The 18424-nt window shown below is 62.0% G+C and overlaps 2 protein-coding genes across 2 annotated transcripts; both read right to left on the reverse strand.

Annotated features, from left to right (window-relative positions):
• Positions 1-8842: 8842 nt before the first annotated feature.
• Positions 8843-12278, reverse strand: GJB4 (gap junction protein beta 4). Its single transcript, XM_055342181.1, has 2 exons — positions 11050-12278; positions 8843-9963 (listed from the first exon to the last, which is right to left on the reverse strand). The coding sequence occupies exons 1-2, from the start codon at positions 11219-11221 to the stop codon at positions 9095-9097; spliced, it is 1041 nt and encodes a 346-aa protein (XP_055198156.1). The 5' UTR covers positions 11222-12278; the 3' UTR covers positions 8843-9094.
• A 91-nt stretch (positions 12279-12369) lies between these two features.
• On the reverse strand, positions 12370-14940 carry GJB5 (gap junction protein beta 5). Its single transcript, XM_055342182.1, is given in 3 exon segments — positions 12370-13233; positions 13236-13470; positions 14632-14940. Coding segments are annotated over 2 exon segments (819 nt in total). The 5' UTR covers positions 13444-13470; positions 14632-14940; the 3' UTR covers positions 12370-12622.
• Positions 14941-18424: the final 3484 nt, after the last annotated feature.

The raw sequence follows: 18424 nt of genomic DNA on the forward strand, positions 1-18424 counted from the left end.
GCCTCCAGGCCCAAATCCCTGGTCTGGTGCTCAAGGGGCAGGTGGTTTGTGTGGCTGAGCCTGTGCACATTCACGCAGCCCTGACCCCTTGGGTGGGAAGAGGCTCCTTGCCTGAGCTGTCCCTCGGGCTGCCAGGGCGTGGGCATCAGGCAGCGGGGGAGGCCAGCCTGGGGTGAGGCGTGTGCCAGATCCTTAAGCCCAGCCTGCCGCTCGCACTGTGGGAGCTTCTGGGGCCTTGATTCTGGGTCATCGAAGACCTGCTGGGCACTGGGTGTCAGCGGGGAGAGGCCTGGCCGGGTCTGGGCTGCAGGGCCCCGGCCCCGGGACTCGCTGCCCCTGCACACTGGGAGGCCCCGACGCGGGCACCTGGGCAGGTGCCATGGCTGAGCTGGGAGGCAGAGGGGAGGAAGCAGACACAAGCCATAGGGTCATTGTGTCAGGCGTCGGTCGGCTAAGGTGTATGTGCGCTCGCAGACGATATTCCGGTTCTGGCAAGGCTGCCAGGACAGTCTTTTTTTTTTTTTTTTTTAAGATTTTACTTATTTATTCATGAGAGACACAAAGAGAGGCAGAGACACGGGCAGAGGGAGAAGCAGGCTCCCTGTGGGGACCCTGATGTGGGACTCGATCCCGGGACCCCAGGGTCACGCCCTGGGCCGAAGGCGGCGCGAAACCGCTGAGCTCCCCCGGGTGTCCCCATCAGAACATTCTGACATGACTTATAAAGACCCTTTTTTATGACGCACCTGGCAGTGTCACCCCATCCCACACTCCATCCCTGAGCTGCACCTGATGCCCAGCGCAGCCCATCCTAGAGCCTCGGGGGCGGGTGTGGCAACCAAAGCGTCCTCTGCCTCCGAAGGCCCCACTGGGGTGTCTGCGGAACACACGCCTGGGGTGCGGAGGCCGTGCGGAGCAGCACGATGGGAAGCCTTGCACGCAGCTCGTGCACTGCTGCAAGGGACGGTTGGACCATTGCTCCCCGGAATCGCAGCACGACCGCAGGAGCCAGGGGTCCCCACCCACGTGTCCACCCAGGGGGTCTGGGGAGAGGGGCTCAGGCTCCTACACGGATGTCCACGCAGCACCACTCACCATAGCCAACACCAACGTTTGGAAACGTCTCCAGCGCCCATCAGGGGAAGAACGGGTGGGCGGAGCGGGTTGTGTCCATGCCACAGAGGGTCATAGAGCGTCCGGGGCCGAACCTGATGCGGGCTCCGGGGGGGCGAACCTGGGAACCACATGCTGAGTGAAAGGAGCCTGATGCAGGGGGACACACGCTGGGCGATTTCTGGGATGCGCGTTTCAGAGGGACAGTGAGCCGGTGAGCTGTCGGAGGCTGCCCAGGGTGGAGCGGAGCCCGGGACGCGGTGTCGCCACAGGGAAGCGGGTCGGAGGACCCTGGGTACGGGGTCGGTGATGCCGGCAGGGTGCAGGGACGACACGGGGTCGGGGGGGCCGGCTGGATGTCCCCGTCCTGCTCTCAGCACAGGGTCGTTACCTGCGACGGTGGAGCGGCGCGGTGCGGGCCGAGGAGTGTTCCGGCTCCATAGAGGCTGCGGACTTGGGGGAAGGCCCCTGGACAGACGGCCATCTAGGAGCTCCCGGGTGACGGGGGCCCCGAGGACCCAGGCGGAGGCTGCACAGGGGAGGAGGCGACCCCAGGAAGCGCCAGGGATCCAGTCCCCTGTCAGGCTCCCTGCATGGAGCTGCATCTCCCTCTGCCTGTGTCTCTGCCTCTCTCTGTGTCTCTCATGAATAAATAAGTAAAATATTAAAAAAAAATATTCTCAGGCCTCCGTCGCTGTGAAAATGAGCTCTGCTCTGCTCTCATCCGCTGGCAACGAGCAGCCCTTCGTTCCCTGCCCTTGTCCCGCCACCCATTTGCAGCAGCTGGGCACGCTGTGGTACCGCTCCTCTCGCTGGCTGCCCACGTCACTGGCCCCAGCTCCTCACCCCGTCCTCTGTCCTCTGCAGCTCAGGCTCGTGCCATGGCCGCTGTGACCCTTTGCAGTCCTCGTCTGATTTGGTCCCTGTGACCGTGTTCTCCTTCTCTGGAGACTCCCAGAAAACCCTAGAAGGTCCGCAAATGTCTCTAGAGCATTGGCTTCTGTGACATCATCTTCCTTCTCTGTGACATCGTATCCCCTTGGCTTCTAGGATCCCCATCTGCCCTGCGGTCGGTCCCTTTTGCTGGCCGCCCCTGTCCAGTCCTGTTTGACCCTTGAGCCTCCTTCCTGGGGCATCTTCTCACCCCTCCCCCACAGCCTCTGTGGTGGTCGCCACCTGCCCCAGGAGCCCAGATACAACACGACCCCGAAGAGTGACCCGCTGTGTTCCCAGTGAGGAGACCCTCCAAGAGGTTTGGGGGCTGATTTGAACATATAAACTTTCAGCGTGGTTGAAATAATAATTTATTAATGTTACTTTGCTCCCGACATTTTTTTTTCTTTGTAAGTTTTTATTTAAATCCCAATTAATAGCGTAAATTTAGTTTCAGGTGTAGATTTTAGTGATTCAACACTTAAAATACCTAGTTCTCCTCACAGCAAGTGCCCTCCTTAATCCCCATCACCTATTTTATTGATTGACTGATTGATTGATTGATTCCCTATCTGCCCCATCCCCACCCCCTCCCCTCTGGTAACTGTCAGGTTCTTTCTTTCTTTCTCTTCCTTCCTTCCTTCCTTCCTTCCTTCCTTCCTTCCTTCCTTCCTTCCTTCCTTCCTCCTTTTCTCCCTCCCTCCCTCCCTCCCTCCCTCCCTTTCTTCCTTCCTTTTTCTTTTTTAGATTTTTTTTTTTTTTTAATTTGAGAGAAGAGCAAGAGTGAGAGAGCACAGGCAGGGGGAGCAGCAGAGCCACTAGCTGGGCTCCATCCCAGGACCCCGGGATCATGACCTGAACTGAAGGCAGACAATGACCGACCGAGCCACCCAAGTGCCCCGGGTCACTTTGTTTTCCATAGTTAAGAGTCTGTTTCTTGGTTTCTCTCTCTCTCTCTCTCTCTCCCCACCCATGTTTGTTGGTTTTGTTTCTCACATACTATTTATGCGTGAAATCTTCGGTATTTGTCTTTCTTTGCCTGACTTCTTTCACTTAGCATAATATTCTCTAGAGTTTGCTACCTATTTTAAGATCACGTATTGCCTAGAACAACGTAGTAAACCTATTATTTTTTTCCTCCCCTGAGTAGTTTATGAAGCGATTTTGTTTAAACTTTGAACATTTTTCCCTAACACCTGGGTTAAGCTCATCAGAGTTTTGTTTGTTATCATTAACCTTTTACAGAATGTGCAGACTTTATTTTTTTGCCCAACTTATTTGTGATATAGTCCTTTTTAAATCCATGAATGATACTGGGAACTTTATTTTCTGCCATAAAAGCCTGGTTGCATAATACTAGGTTGCATCACTTAAAAAAAAATCATCTGGTAGGTGTGTATTTGTCATCCTCATGACATAACCACTTCCTTTATTGTTCTTAAATTTTTTTTTTTAAAAGATTTGCCTACAAAGACAATACTTGCTATTGTAAGGTCACAGCACCAGGAGTAATGGTTGAATCTGTGAGAAATGTCTTTCTCTCCATTTTTTTCTTTCTTTTTTTTTTTAAATTTTTTTAATTTATTTATGATAGTCACAGAGAGAGAGAGAGACAGAGACACAGGCAGAGGGAGAAGCAGGCTCCATGCACCGGGAGCCCGACGTGGGATTCGATCCTGGGTCTCCAGGATCGCGCCCTGGGCCAAAGGCAGGCGCCAAACCGCTGTGCCACCCAGGGATCCCTCTCCATTTTTTTCTGATTCCACCCAGTGACCTCCACAAATATCCAAGACTTCATTGACTGGAGTTATTTCAGGCTAATGAGTTTCCCCCAAAGAGCACTCGGTTGTTCAAAATGCAGTAATTGAGAGCATGCCCTACAACGTGGGAGACTTTGTGAGGACTTGGATATAAGACAGATCCTTCTGACCCGAGGGATAATTTTAGAGCAAAGTCTTATCCCATGTTGAGGTACTTTGCTGACAATTCCCAAGTCAGCATTTCCTGACCAGTCCTTTCCTCCCCGCCATCCCATAGCCTACTAGACATCTCCACCTGGGTGCATTTTTATCGAGTGCCTACTACGTGTCAAGCGCTCTTCTTGGTGCTGGTGGATAAAGGAGTGTACACGACAGGGTCCCTGTTCTCAGGAGCGTATCCTAGTGAGAAGACACTGAGAACAGACAAATGTTAAACAACATTTCATTACTAGTAGATGCTACGAGGAAGATAAAATGGGGTCATGTGGCAGAGAGTGACTGTCTGTGGCATACGGGCATCACTGGGGAGGGCGGGTCAGAGATGGCCTCCTGGAGGAGATGTGGATGACAAGGAGACAAGTCATGGGAAGCTCTGCGGGGGAGGAATATTGCCAACAGGAGCCAGTGCAAAGCCTATGAGATGGGACAAGACCAGCGTAGGGTGCGCGGAAAGGGGAGAGCCAAGGAAGAAGAGTTTGGGGAGGCAGCCAGGGCCTAACCATGCAGGTCACGGCAATGGATTTGGCCTATTTTCATTTCTTATGACCATTGTGGGAAGCCACCGGGAGGGTTTTAAGCAAGGGAGTGGCTTGACTGATCTTGGCAGAAGATGTCCCAGGCTGCCGTGGGCAGGAGGGACCGCAGGGGAGCAAGACAGGAGGCAGGGAGCCAGCTTCTGCAGCTACGCAGGTGTTCAGTGAGGTGGCTTGGCCGGCGGGGGTGGTGGTGGGGGAAGCACTTGGAGATGGTTGGGAGGGAATGGACTTTGAACTTGGAGTTATACCCAACGTGACTTATACTAATGGAGTGGATGTGGGGAATGAGGAAAGAGACGCCGAGGTTTTTGAACTGAGCAGCCGGGTGGATGGGGACATCACCGTCCAAGGCGAGAAGACTGGGAGAGAGCATGAATCTGTTCTGTGTTGGAGGGATTAGGCGTTCTGCTTGGGATGGCCCACAGGAAGTTGGATGCATGAGGCCAACACTCGTGGGGGCGGTTAGGTCTGAAGGTATAAATGTGGGAGCTATCAGTTTTATAGATGGTTTTATAGCTGCTAGTGGAGAAAATCACAGAGGGGAAAAGAGGGTAGAGAACTGGGCCCTAGGGCACCCCTCATTTGGAGATCAGTGAGAGGAAGAGGAGGGATCGGTGGAGACCAAGGAGGACCCTTTGCAAGGTGGCAGGGAAGCCAGGAGGGGCTGCTGCCCGGGAAGCCCGGGAAGCCGATGTGCCAGGAGGGAGCCCTCGACGGCCAAACGTCACTGAGGGCGTAGGATGAGGATGAAGAGCTGAGCCCTGGACTTGGCAGCTTGTTGGCCTTTGGTGACCTTGGCAAGAATGGTCCTACCTAAGATGGGTAAATGCGATAAGGGAGTGGAGATGGCAAGTGTAGACAGCCTTTAGGGAGTTGTGGTTTTTTGTAAAGGGGGTGGTAGCTGGAGGACAACGTGGTGTCAAATGGGAAGTTAAAAAAAGGAGAAAGGGCATTATAGGGTATTTACGGGCTTGTGGGGCAAGACCTGCGGAGCCCCGTCCAGAGGAGGCGAGAGGCAAGGCTCCAGTGTCCAAGTGAAGGGGGTACGAGGAGCAAGGATGTGCATCCGCGTCCCAGGGGGGAGGTGGAGTGGATGGGAGGCCAATGCTGGCCTCCATGCTGAGGAGGTTTCTAGGAGCGGAGGCTGGAGCTTTGGGGCAAGAGAAGGTATGATACGGTCATCTTGGAGACGATGGCTACAGTTTTAAGAAATGTAGAATTTGCTGGAGGGCCTGGGTGTCCTCCTGAGGTTCGCGGTCCGAAATCTCCCCCGAAACCCGCCGGTCCCGGTCGCTTTATTGTCCAGGTGCTGGGGGACGGGGTGTGAGCACGCCCGTGGGAGGCTGCGCAGGGCAACGAGGATGGGTGCAAACACGGGAGTCGAAGCCCGGGGAGGTGGGTGTGAGGTGCCAGGTCCCCAGGAATGGTAGGTGGTGTAGCATCGGAGGGAGAGACCCTGGGGACCCGGGGTGGGCGGGAGGGAGGAGATGACCGGGTGCCTTATTTATCTCCCTGATGCCACGTGTCTGCGCTGTGTCATCCGCGTGTCCTGCAAACCTGCTGCTCGGCCTTGTCACCAGGCTTGCTCTCCCTCCGCCTCACACCCCCTCCTGCTCTGCTCTGGCAAAATCCTCTTCTCTCGGGATCCCTGGGTGGCGCAGCGGTTTGGCGCCTGCCTTTGGCCCAGGGCGCGATCCTGGAGACCCGGGATCGAGTCCCACGTCGGGGCTCCCGGTGCATGGAGCCTGCTTCTCCCTCTGCCTGTGTCTCTGCCTCTCTCTCTCTCTCCGTGACTATCATAAAAAAAAAAAAAAAAAAAAAATCCTCTTCTTTCCCCAGGGGTCAGCTTCAGGAGTCTCGGAAGGGATGCCCCGGGGGCTCAGTCATTGAAGCGTCTGCCTGCGGTTCAGGTCCCGGTCCTGGGGGCCTGGGATCGAGACCCGTGTCGGGCTCCCTGCTCAGCGGAGCGTCTGCGTCTCCCTCTCCTGCACCTGCTTCCCTCACCTGGCCCCTGAGTCTGAGCATACATTCTCTCAAATGAGTAAATAAAATCTTTAAAAAAGTAAAGAAGCCCCAGAGCTGCCTGTCCCGCGCCACCGGACGTTGGATCCACCTTCCCCCGCCCCAGGGCCCCGTGCTCCCCGGTGGCCTAGGAACTGTCCTCTTGAGACCAGAGATTGTATCTGACGCCTCCCAGATGAACCCTCGGTGCCCAGCGTGGGGCTTGTCATGTAAACGTGAACAATAAATATTTGTTGACTGGAATCCACTGGGAGATTCTAGGGGTGGAGCAGTTTGGGTGAAGACAAGGCCCAGGTGTGGTCCTGTGAGTGGGCAGCTAAATGGGGCAGAGGAGGAGGCCACGGGAGACGCCGAGCATGGAATGAAGAGGACAGAGTGACCCCTGGGCGGTCCCTGCAGCCCCGGGCTGTGAGGGGATCCCCAAGACCCTGACTCGGGTCCTCACGTCTTCAGGGAGCGAGAAGCCATGAGGGGCGGTGATGCGGGTGGGGCGGTGATGCGGGTGGGGCGGTGGTGGGGGGACGGATGGCAGGGGCCGGGCATGAGGGTGGGGCTGGGGGTGGGGGCGACTTGAGAGCGTCGGGGGGCGGTTACTGGGAATGGAAGCGCCAGAGCCCAACTCCTGGGGGAATCCTCGGGGTCCCCTGCGGCCTCCAGCTGCCCGGATGGTGCTCGGGGTCAGGACCTGGGCCTCTGGGAACAGCACCCACAAAGAAGGCTCCTCGGATGGTCGGGTTCTGGGCTCCCCCCACCCCGCCCCGTGGAGCGCTGGGGACCGGAGTGGGACTCTGGACTCTTGGCTGGCCTGAGTCATGTGGGGCCCTCAGGGTCCGAACTGGTTCTGGGGCTGGGCGGTCACGGCTCTGGTCTGCATTGGAGGGGGGCCGCCCTTATTTACTGTGGTCAGTGGATCCCCTTTAAATGGACATGCATTCCCCAGCTGCTGTGAATATAGGGTGCTCCTGGCTTGAGGCTGCCCCCCCACCCCCAGGATTGACTTCGGTTGACTAGGAGTCACCGACCTGCCCCCAGGGCGGCCGGGAGCCAACGACTGGCCGGTATGGGAGCTCGTTCCGAAGCCTGATGCCCCCTCTTCCTCCAGCGGGGACAGCTCAGTGCTGGGATGGGTGGTCCTGCGGCCCGGCAACCCGCCGGGGTCAAGGAGAGGTTCCCTGAGCCTGTACCCAGCTCAGCTCGGCCCCTCCCTCGTGCTCCCCTCGCCCTCTGCTCCTCACACACCCAGATTCCCGCCCCCGGCTCTGCTTCCAGGGAGTCTGACCTAAGACCAGGTGGGTCCTGATGTCGTCCCACACCTGGGGTTGGGGAGGCTCAGGGGCTCCCTCCGGACCCCAGGAGACACGGCCCTGTGGACTCAGCCCACCAGGCTGCGCTTGGGCGGGGGCCTCCGCGCTCTGGGCCACTTCCTCAGCTACAAATGCAGCATCGAGGCTACCCTCACTCAAAGCAACGGTGATGGGACTTGGGAACCAAGGAGGGGCCACGCGGGGTGGGAAGGGTTCAGCTGAGCATGAGGCCCCTTCCGCCGCGCGGCTTGTAGCCCTCTGACCCACGACCAAACAGTTCTTGGAGGTGGCTGGGGAGCGGGGTGGTCAGCGTCGTGCTGGGGACAGGCTCACAGACGGATGGCGAGCGGCCTCCGGGTCCCGCATGGGCGGCTGGGCGGCTGTAGGTGCCCCGGGGGCTGCTCCCTGGGGTGTCGGCGGGGGGCTCTGAGGCTCTGAGGCAGGGCCAGGCTGGGGGGGGTGGCTCTGGGGGCGCCAGGGGCTGGGGTGCAGCTGGGAGGGTGAGGGGATGCATGCCTGGGGCGCAGGAGGAGGGTTCCTCCGACCTGGGGCTCCATGCGGGTGTTCTTGGGAGGCCCCGCCTGTGGGAGAGACCCGCACCCTGGGCTCGGCCCCGCCCTGGAGGGGGGCTTGCCTCCCTGACTCCTGTGCTGCGGGAAGCAGAAGCCTCCTTCAGCCACGCGTGCCTGGAGGGTCTCCCCCTGAGAACTGGCCTGCATTGGGCCTGGGGTCCCCCAGCTCCCAGCCTCCCGCCAAGTCCAGGGACCCCTGGGGCAGCGTCTTGGCGCTCCCCCCGCGTCCCGGGGTGCACCCTACATGCGTGTGAGCTGCGTGCTGTGGGGTGTGTGTGTGTTTATGACACGTGAGCTGGGCCCCGAGGTTCCGGGGTCAGGTGCCCACCAAGTGGTTGGGGCCTCCGTTCTGAGGTCCACTGCGAAACCCCCGACCCTCAAAATACCAGGAAAATCATGTTTATTAATGGCTGTAACATACCCCACTGCCAGGTACAAAATTCACACGAGCCACCAACCTCCCTCCCCCGGGGCCCCGGACACCCGGCCGCGCCCCAGCCCTGGCCCCTGGCCAGGCTTCCTGAGCCCTGCCACCATCTTCCTCACCTGTCCTGCTGCCAAAGAGATGCCACTGCCCGGCTGTGGCCTTAGGGAGCAGCTCGCGGGCCTGGTGGTCCTCGCTACCCACCTCCAGGCTATGGGAACCCACCTGCGTCCATCGAGGCTGACCCCGCTTTCATGAGGACGGAGTTCCCATCCTGGGGGGGCTCTCCCTGGGAGAGGGCATAGGGGGGGCACGTATCGGGCAGGTGGTCCCGGTGGTGCGGCCGCCTGCGCCGCGGACCGAAGGTCTCCAGGCACCTCTTGCCCACCAGGTAGGTGACCTCGCTGAGGTTGAGCAGGATGCAGATGACGGCCGTGGCCACCATGAAGTAGGTGAAGACCTTCTTCTCGGTGGGCCGGGAGATGTAGCAGTCGACCGTGTGCGGGCACGGGGCCTCGGAGCAGGCCACCACGCGGGGCATGTCATAGTCCTGGTACAGGCGGTGGAAGATGTACAGGAAGCCCGAGTCGACGGCCGCCTTGAAGATGAGGCTCAGCAGGTAGGTCCACCACAGGCCGCCGCGCTTCTTGCTCGGGTTGTCGTACAGCGACGGTGCGCCGGGCCCGTGCTTCAGCCGGTGCTTGCGCTCGCGCTCCTGCCGGTAGGCCACGTGCATGACCACGAGCAGTGACGGGCAGGTGACCAGGATGAGCTGCAGCGCCCAGAGGCGCACGTGCGACACGGGGAAGAACTCGTCGTAGCAGACGTTGGGGCAGCCGGGCTGCCTGGTGTTGCACACAAAGTCCTTCTGCTCGTCGTCCCACACCTCCTCGGCCGCCACCACGTACACCAGCACGCGGAACAGGAACACCACCGACAGCCAGATGCGGCCCAGCGCCGTGGAGTACTTGTTCACGCCGCTCAGGAGCCCCTGCAGGGACGCCCAGTTCATGCTGGGGGAGTCCGTGGGCCCTTGCGGGGACCGTTGGCCGTTGGGAGCACCCGCTCGGGGCGTGGAGCCTGCAGAGGGGGGCCCGGGGTCAAAGAAGGGGCCTGTGACCACGTCCTCACGGCGACAGCATCGGGGGGTCGGGATGGCCGTCCTCGGGAAGTGGCCGAGCTGCCCTTGACCCCTGTCTTCTAGCTCCAAAACCAGGGCCTTGTTTATGCTACAAAGTCATGGATACGGCTGCTCCCGCCCACTTCTTTGACCCCGACTCTCGGCCCCGCGGGTCACACGACCGCTGCTCTGGATATGGGCAGAAGGTCTGGGTCGGATGACTGCCCCCCTTTGAGCTGCCAAGGGCAGCAGGGGCGGGAGTGGGGGGCTGTGTCAGCGGAGCCGGGCGTGCGGGGCACGTTCCCATAGCCCCTCTCTCTGGCCGACCCCGATGACATGAGGACATCCCTCAACGTGAGCAGGCTGTTTGGAACTGTGGGGGGCTTGGCACCCCCCCACCCCTCCCTGCAGGGGTGCAGACTGTCTGGACCATGCGGCTTCCTCTGGAATTCCAACCATTTGGGCTTTAGGGAGGGACTGGGGAGGGGATGGGCAGGCTCCTGCCCCCACCGCTGACCTTCCTCTCCCCTCCTTCTCTGTTTCCCCTTGTTCCGCTGGGCTCCATCCCCCATGCTCCCTTACCTGGAGCACCAGCAGGTCCAGCTCTGGCCCCGGCTCAGACCTCGGCCTCCAGGGACCTGGTGACCCTGGGACGTTTCCTGAGTGCCCTCCTTTGTCCTTCCCGGCAGGACGGGGACAGGACTCCGCAGCCTGTGCACCTGGCTCGGGCTGTCAGCGTGGGGATTGCGGCTCTACAGCCCACCCGGCGGCTCCCAGCCCCTGGCCTGCCCCAGGAGCACTATAGGCCTTGGATGGACGGCAACTCCCCCTTCCGGGGGCCTCCTCTTTCTTGTCTCATCTCCGGTCCTCTGTCCTCCCTTTGGTCCTACAGGGCATCCCTTCCCTGCTCGTGGCTCCCTTGGGGTTTCTCCGGGGATCCTCCTCCCCGGACCCTAGCCTGCAGCCCGAGGTGCTGGGGACCCTCAGCCCGTCGGGTCCCTGCCCTCCAGCCCGGTCCCCTGCCGGCTGCCCACATGGCTCCTCACCTTTCCTGGGTCTAGCAGCACCTCGCCTCTCTGTCCCGGGCTTCTCTGTCTGCCTGAGGGCCTCCCGGGGGAAGCTTTTGTTCCTTGCTCCTGTGCAGGGTGGAGCTTTCTGGGCCAATGAGCCAAGGGAGAGTGAGCGGGTGGGCAGGCGGGCGGACTTCCCCGGGCACATGTTCAGAGCAAACACCTGGGGCCCTTCTCCCCCGGCCCACGCCCTCCCTGCAGCCCGATGGGCATGGCTGGTCTGCTGGGCTGGCAGGCTTGTGGGTGAGACTGTGCGCCGGTGGGGGCCGGGGGGGCAGCGCTGAGCCCAGAACCTGCTGCCCCGATGCCCGGACCCAGGTCGGCCCAGCACCCCTGGGTGTGGCCCCCCGCCCTTGCCGTTGCCCTATTGCCCCAGGTCCCTCTGGCCCCAGGCCACTCCTCTGCCCTCTTCTCCAGAAGCAGGGCTCCGAGGTCCTCTGCATCGATAGGACGGGGCCACCGGGATGTACGGGGGATCACGTCCCACCCCGCTGGGGACGTATCTGGGGTCAGAGCTTGGGCCGATGGTGGGCTGCATAGGGGATGGGGGGGCCGGTTATGGTTCTTTCAGGGCAGGAGACCCTTGGCCCCCGAGGGGGGGAAGGGGGAGAAGAAGAGTGTGGGGCGGCAGCCAGAAGCGCCCCAGTTGGCAGGACCTCACCGCGGGGCCTGTCGGGCCGAGCCATCTGGGAAGCCCTGTAGGGAAGTTGGGGTACTTCCCAGTGGGGGCGGCGTCCCGGCTGTGCTGGCGGCTGGGGCGTGGTGGTTAATGTGCACCCAGGGAGGGGCTCCCCTGCTTCGTTTCCCACAAGCATTTATTGAGCACTTCCTAATACCAATGATTAACATTTATGTGGCCTTTTACAGCTGGCTTCCCCTGTCCACCCCGTGAGCTCCTCCGGGGCCTCCCACCCCCGCCCCCAGGCTCTGTATTATTAACTCATTTTGGAGAGGAGCTGAAGTCCCTTTCCCAGCCTCCCCAGTGCAACCCGGGTGCGGATGCAAGTGTTCGGACTCAAAAGTTCACGAACTTTCCATTGCAGCCCCCAGCTCCCCCCACCCCACCCTGTGCAAAGCCCTGTCACGTTTGCAGGAAGCCCTCAGACCTCAGCTTGCAACCGCAGATGAAGGGTTGTCCTGAGCATGAACAGGGGCAGGACCCCCACGAGGCCTGGGGGCCCTTTTCTGGGGGGGGGGAGGCCCCTCCTCTGGGTGGGTCAGGTGCAGCCTTTGCAGGTGCAGAGAGGTTGACCCAGTGACCTGAGAAGGGTCACAGGGGCCGAAGGGCACCTTGAATCAGGTGGATGAGTTGACCTTTATTAAGCCTTGACCGTGTATCCCCATCCCCGCCGCCCCCCGGAGGTCCCGGCACATCCTCACGGCCGCCTCCCTGTGATGCCCTGTGATGCGGGCGTCGCCCCATCTTACACAGAAGGAAGCTGAGGTTCAGCAAGGAGGGGGTCACCTGCCGAGGCCCCACAGCTGCAGCAGGTGCAGCCCCCCTCCCCGGGGCGGCCCCTGCGGGAGAGGTGGGCTCCACGGGCGGCTCTCACAGGATGGTCTTCTTCATGTGGTCCCGGGGGTGGTTGGGGGAGAGGGGAGGCTGAGAGTCGGAGCCCAGCAGGAGGAGGTCGCCTGAGAGGAGGTCACGCCCCGCGCGGGAGGAGGCGGCGCAGTCCGGGCAGCAGCACGTGCCCTCGGCCCGGGCTGTCCTCGGCGCCAAGCCCTTGCGGCACCTCTTGCCCACCAGGTAGGCCAGCTCGACGAGGTTGAGCAGGATGCAGATGATGGCCGTGGTCACCATGAAGAGCGTGAAGATGTTCTTCTCGGAGGGCTTGGAGATGAAGCAGTCCACCGTGTTGGGACACGGAGCGATGTGGCACTTGACCACACGAGGGAGCGTGTACTTGGGGTAGAAGGAGTGGAACACGCACAGGAAGGCGGTGTCCACGCCAGCCTTGCACACCAGGCTGCAGACGTACGTCCACCAGAGCCCGCCCCGCTTCTTGCCGGGGTCCAGGTAGAGGCGGCCGCTGCCCTCCCCGGCCGCCTGGCGATGCTTCTTCTCCCGAGCCTCGCGGTAGGCCACGTGCATGAGCACGAGCAGCGATGGGCAGGTGACCAGGATGAGCTGCAGCGCCCAGAGGCGCACGTGCGACACGGGAAGAACTGGTCGAAGCAGACGTTGGTGCAGCCGGGCTGCCGGGTGTTGCAGTCGAAGTCCTTGTGGTCATCGCTCCACACGCGCTCGGCTGTCACCAGGTACACCAGCACGCGGAAGATGAAGACCAGGGACAGCCAGATGCGCCCGAAGGCCGTGGAGTACTTGTTCACGCCGCTCAGGAGCCCCTCGAACACCCCCCAGTTCATCGTGGCCCCAGGCGCGGGTTGCTCCTGCTGGGAGAGAATCATGGTTTCCCCTCGTGGGTAGCACGTGGGCCCTGAGCGCCTCGCGCGGGCGGGTCACCCGCATTCCAGGCCCACGGTGCAGCGGGGTGGCTTCTCTTACTGTTACCGGGTTACAGGTGGAGGAGACGGCGGGCGAGGGGTGTCTACGGCTGCTCACCTGGGCCACGAGGTGCACATCCCCTAACAGGGGCCCGGGGAGCCCCCCTTTCCTCTGGGGGCCCGGGGCTGGTCTCTGTCCGCTCCCCCGTGCTCAGGGGGGTTGGAGCCTCGGGAAGACTCCTCTCCTCCCGGCCCCTCCTCAGGGGAACCCGCTCCTGCCCTTTTTTTGGCCGAGGGGACTGGGCTGCGGAAGCTGCTGGAACTTTGTCCCCGGACTCCCATGTGGTCTAACACTCAGGAGGCATCCAGGCGGCGTGACGGGAGCCCGGGGGCAATGCAGGGTAGGGGCAGGGCAGGCGGGGCGGTGGGGAGACGTCCTCCTCCTCCAGCCCTCCTGCCGGAGCCTGCTGTTCCGGGGACTCCCAAACTGCTGTTCCAGGGAACCCCGCCCCATCGCTTGGCACCAGGAGCCGTGAGAGCGGGGAAAGGGCTCTGCGTCCCAGAGAGGGAGGTGCCCGCGGGTCCACGACGCTCAGTACTCCCTGGACGTGGCCGGGCTAAGGCATCTACCCCAGGGTGCCCCCCAGGGGAACGTGTAGCAGAGCATGAACTTTGGGCACAGAACCCATTTAAAAAAAAAAAATCATTATGTGGAGCAGTCGTGTCAAAATAGCAAAGTGAAACCCACGGCTTCACGGGGGGAGCCGGCCACGAAGGATTTACCTCCGTTTGCTCGGAGCCGGCCCCACGTGCTGTCTGGGGATGCTTTGGCCTGGTTCCCGGGTCGGGGGGGGGGGCATGGGAGTGTCCCCGGAGGCCCCGGTGTGCCAGTCACACCCGCTGGGCTCCCCCCGGAGTCCCCACCGCCCCTCATGGGGTGGGTGTAACGGGCTCGTGGAGCCGTCCTGACCGCCGGCTCTAGCCGAGCAGCGCGGGGTTAGGGCCGACGTCCACGGGGTGTGTGTGGCACCCGGGCACCGTTCTGAGCACTTCGCGGGCACCCATGCAGCCTGTGCGTGACGGGGGTGATGTTTTCTGCCCCCAACTTACCGGGGAGCGATGTGCAGTGCGGGGAGCAGCAGAGCGTCCGGGGTCCCTGAAGGGGCAGGAGGCCGCTTGCCCAGCTGCTCCGGGCCACCCCTCCCGAGCGTGGGACACCGGGCAAGGAGGCTGGGGGCGTCTCTGCTCCCACCCGGTCTCTCCGCGGGCCCATCTACACCACCTACCACTTGGTCATGAGTCATAGGCTTGTCTGCTCCATCCCGCCCAACGTGGGCGGGACCCCTGGCGGCCTGACAGGAGGCTCCAGCCCCTGGTCCCCGGAGGCTCTGGCCCAGCCGCCCGGGGTGTGGTGGGGCGAGGCCCGGTAAGCCCAGGCTGCGAGAGCTGCTGGCGTGCCCGCCTCCCGGCACCCCTGCGAGCCCCCTCCCACTTGGTCCCTGGCTCCCGCACCTGCTCGGCCGGGCGGGGGGGTTGGGAGAGGCTGGGCAGGGGGCAGGACCTTCCGTCCCTCCAGCATCAGAGCCCGGGGGCTCGGCAGTGTCCAGGCCCCCCCGCCCTTCCCACCGGGGAAGTCCCCCTGCCATGTGCCCCGGGTCCTCGCACGCAGGGGACCTTACCGAGCGCTGCTCCTCAGGGCTCTCCACGCGGGCCGGCGGGCCATCGGACCCAGCTGGGGCTGCGACTCACGGGAGCCGGGAGGGACGGTGTGTCCCGTGGGCCGCCTGGGTGTGTCCGGCCTCGGAGGAGGAGCTGCCCCTGACACCACCATTGGCTGGGCCGCGGCTCCCGCACTGCCTCCGAGGAGGCCCAGGAGCCTCGGGGTTTGAGGCTCGGTCTCTCCGGGGCATGGAGCCCGGAGTCCGCACCCTGTTGGGGGAGAACCGCAGGGCCACTTGGAGCCCCTGCTCGTCCTCTCGTCCCCGGCCGTGTGTGGGGGCAGCGGAGGCCCGTCCTGCCTTCTCCTCCTTCCCTAATCCCTGGGAGTCCAGGGGCCGCGCCGGGGCCTCCCACCCGTCTCCAGCGCGTGCGGCGGCGGCATTCACGGCCCGCCCCGCGTGCCTTCCCCTCGCTGTTCTCATCACCTGCTACTCCTCCAAGAAGCCTTCCCTGACTGCCGCTCCAGGGGACTTAGGGGCCTCCCCTCTGGGCCCCGTGGCCTTGACCTCCCACATGTCCCGGCTGTCCTGAAGCACTTGACCTCAGCCGAGCTCGTTCCAGGTAGGACCCACCTGTTGGATGAACAGGTCAACCCACAGGGATAGGGAGTGTGAGCAGGACGCAGAGGCCAGCCCGGGCCCCCAGGAGCACACCCCTGGCCTCCGGGGCCAGCTGAGAAGCCTAGACCAGCTGACAGGGCCTCACGGCTGCCGAGGGGCCTCGGGGACTCCCCTCCCCCGCCCCCCACGGCTGCTGGAACCCAGTCCACGCTTCGTGCCCCTGCGAGGGGTACGTGCGGGGTTGTGCAGAGAGCCGCCCCTCCCCCAAACAGGCATGCACACGGAACCCCCACCCCAGCACGCACACAACGGCCTCTCCAGCAACCATGGTTTAAATTCAAGAATCGTTGCTGAGACCCTGCTGCGCGCCAGGCGCTGTGTTAGGTGTCTGGCTCCCACACAACGGCGGGATCCGAGAGCCCTGGCGGGCGGGCAGGGGGGCGGAGAAACAGCAGGGTCCGAATGGGCTCAATGGGGAGCCTCAGTGGGACAAGACAGGCCCTGTCCAGAGCAGGTGCTTCCCTGTCCGATGGTGGAGGCATTTCAGGGAACTGCCTTAAGGCAGGGGACTCCTGCATCTGGGCCCTCACCCCTGCATCTGGACACTCACCCCTGCATCTGGACACTCACCCCTGCAACTGGGTTTCACACTCCTGCATCTGGACCCCATATATTCCTGCATCTGAACCCTCGCCCCTGCATCTGGGGCCTCACCCCTGCATCTAGGCCCCATACACCCCTGCAATCTGGACCCTTATCCCTGTATCTGGACCCTCACCCCTGCATCTGGGTCTCACACTCCTGCAATCTGGACCCTTACCCCTGTATCTGGACCCACACCCCTGTATCTGACCCACACCCCTGCATCTGGACCCCATATACCCTGCATCTGGAAACTTACTTTTGCATCTGGACCCTCACCCCTGCATCTGGACCCTCACCCCTCATCTGGACCATCACCCCTGCATTTGGGCCCTCACCCCTGCATCTGGGTCTCACACTCCTGCATCTGGACCCCATATATTTCTGTATCTGCACCCTCACTCCAACATCTGGGGCCTCACCCCTGCATCTAGTCCCCATACACCCCTGCATCTGGACCCTCACGCCTGCATCTGGGTCTCACACCCCAGCAATCAGGACCCTTACCCCTGTATCTGGACCCTCACCCCTTCAACTGGGCCTTCACCCCTGCATCTAGGCCCCATACACCCCTGCATCTGGACCCACACCCCTGCATCTGGACTCACATCCTTGCAAGTGGACCTTCACCCCTGCGTCTGGGCCCCATACACCCCTGCATCTGGACACTTACTTCTGCATCTGGACCCTCACCCCTGCATCTGGGCCCCATACACCCCTGTATCTGGACCCTCACCCCTGCATCTGGGCCCCATACACCCCTGCGTCTGTACCCTCGCCCCTGTATCTGGACCCAATACACCCCTGCATCTGGGCCCCATACACCCCTGTATCTGGACCCTCACCCCTGCATCTGGGCCCCATACACCCCTGTATCTGGACCCTCACCCCTGCATCTATGCCCCATACACCCCTGTATCTGGACCCTCACCCCTCCATCTGGACCCTCACTCCTGCATCTGGACACACACCCCTGCATCTGGGCCCCATATACCCCTGCATCTGGACACTTACTTCTGCATTTGGACCCTCACCCCTGCATCTGGGTCTCACACTCCGGCAATCAGGACACTTACCCCTGTATCTGGACCCTCACCCCTGCAACTGGGCCCTCACCCCTGCATCTAAGCCCCATACACCCCTGCATCTGGACCCTTACCCCTGCATCCGGACCCACGTCCTTGCAAGTGGACCTTCACCCCTGCATCTGGGCCCCATATACCCCTGCATCTGGACCCTTACTTCTGCATCTGGGCCCTCACCCCTGTATCTGGACCCTCATCTCTGCATCTGGGCCCCATACACCCCTGTATCTGGACCCTACCCCTGTATCTGGACCCTCACCCCTGCATCTGGGCCCTCACCCCTGCATCTGGGCCCCATACACCCTTGTATCTGGACCCTCACCCCTGCATCTGGGCCCCATACACCCCTGTATCTGGACCCTCACTCCTGCATCTGGGCCCTCACCCCTGCATCTGGACCCTCACTCTTGCGTCTGAACCTCACCTCTGGTCCTTTCAGATCTGGGCGGTTTCCCTCTTCCCTGAGGCACAATGAGACGTGAGGGTGTCCTGTGCCGATGACGAGCACAGAGCCGAGCAGTGACCGTGCATGGCCTGTGTGGACCCAATGCCACCTCTGTCTCTCCCTGTCCGTGTGACACCCCAGTTTCTTACCCGCGTGGCAGGACAGTGACAGCACCGGCCTGGCAGGGCTGGGGTGCCAACAGGGCAGCTAGTGGAGGTACAGGGATTGGATGGGGCCGGGCACAGGGAAGCCATCCCTAGGATGACCTGTGACGTCGGGGAGCGGCACTGCCCCAGTCACGGCCAGCACCTGGGCCCCCCCCCCCAAAGAAGTGGCTTCCCGCCCTTGTGCTTGCTCTGTCTCTGCACCCGAGACGTAGGGGAAGGGGGCCGGTGTGCCCACTGGCGGTCTCACGTGGATGAACGTTGACTTTGGGGCAGAAAGGCAAAGCC

The sequence above is a fragment of the Nyctereutes procyonoides genome, unplaced genomic scaffold (genome assembly GCF_905146905.1).
Source record: "Nyctereutes procyonoides isolate TBG_1078 unplaced genomic scaffold, NYPRO_anot_genome, whole genome shotgun sequence".
In the NCBI taxonomy this organism is placed as follows: Eukaryota; Metazoa; Chordata; class Mammalia; order Carnivora; family Canidae; genus Nyctereutes; species Nyctereutes procyonoides.

Excerpts from the sequence above, each read along its gene's own strand:
- GJB4 (XM_055342181.1), bottom strand. The coding sequence starts at position 11,221 with ATGTGCCCGGGGAAGTCCGCCCGCCTGCCCACCCGCTCACTCTCCCTT. Across the intron at positions 9,964-11,049 it reads TGCTGCTAGACCCAGGAAAG|GCTCCACGCCCCGAGCGGGT; the intron begins GTGAGGAGCCAT and ends CCCCCTCTGCAG.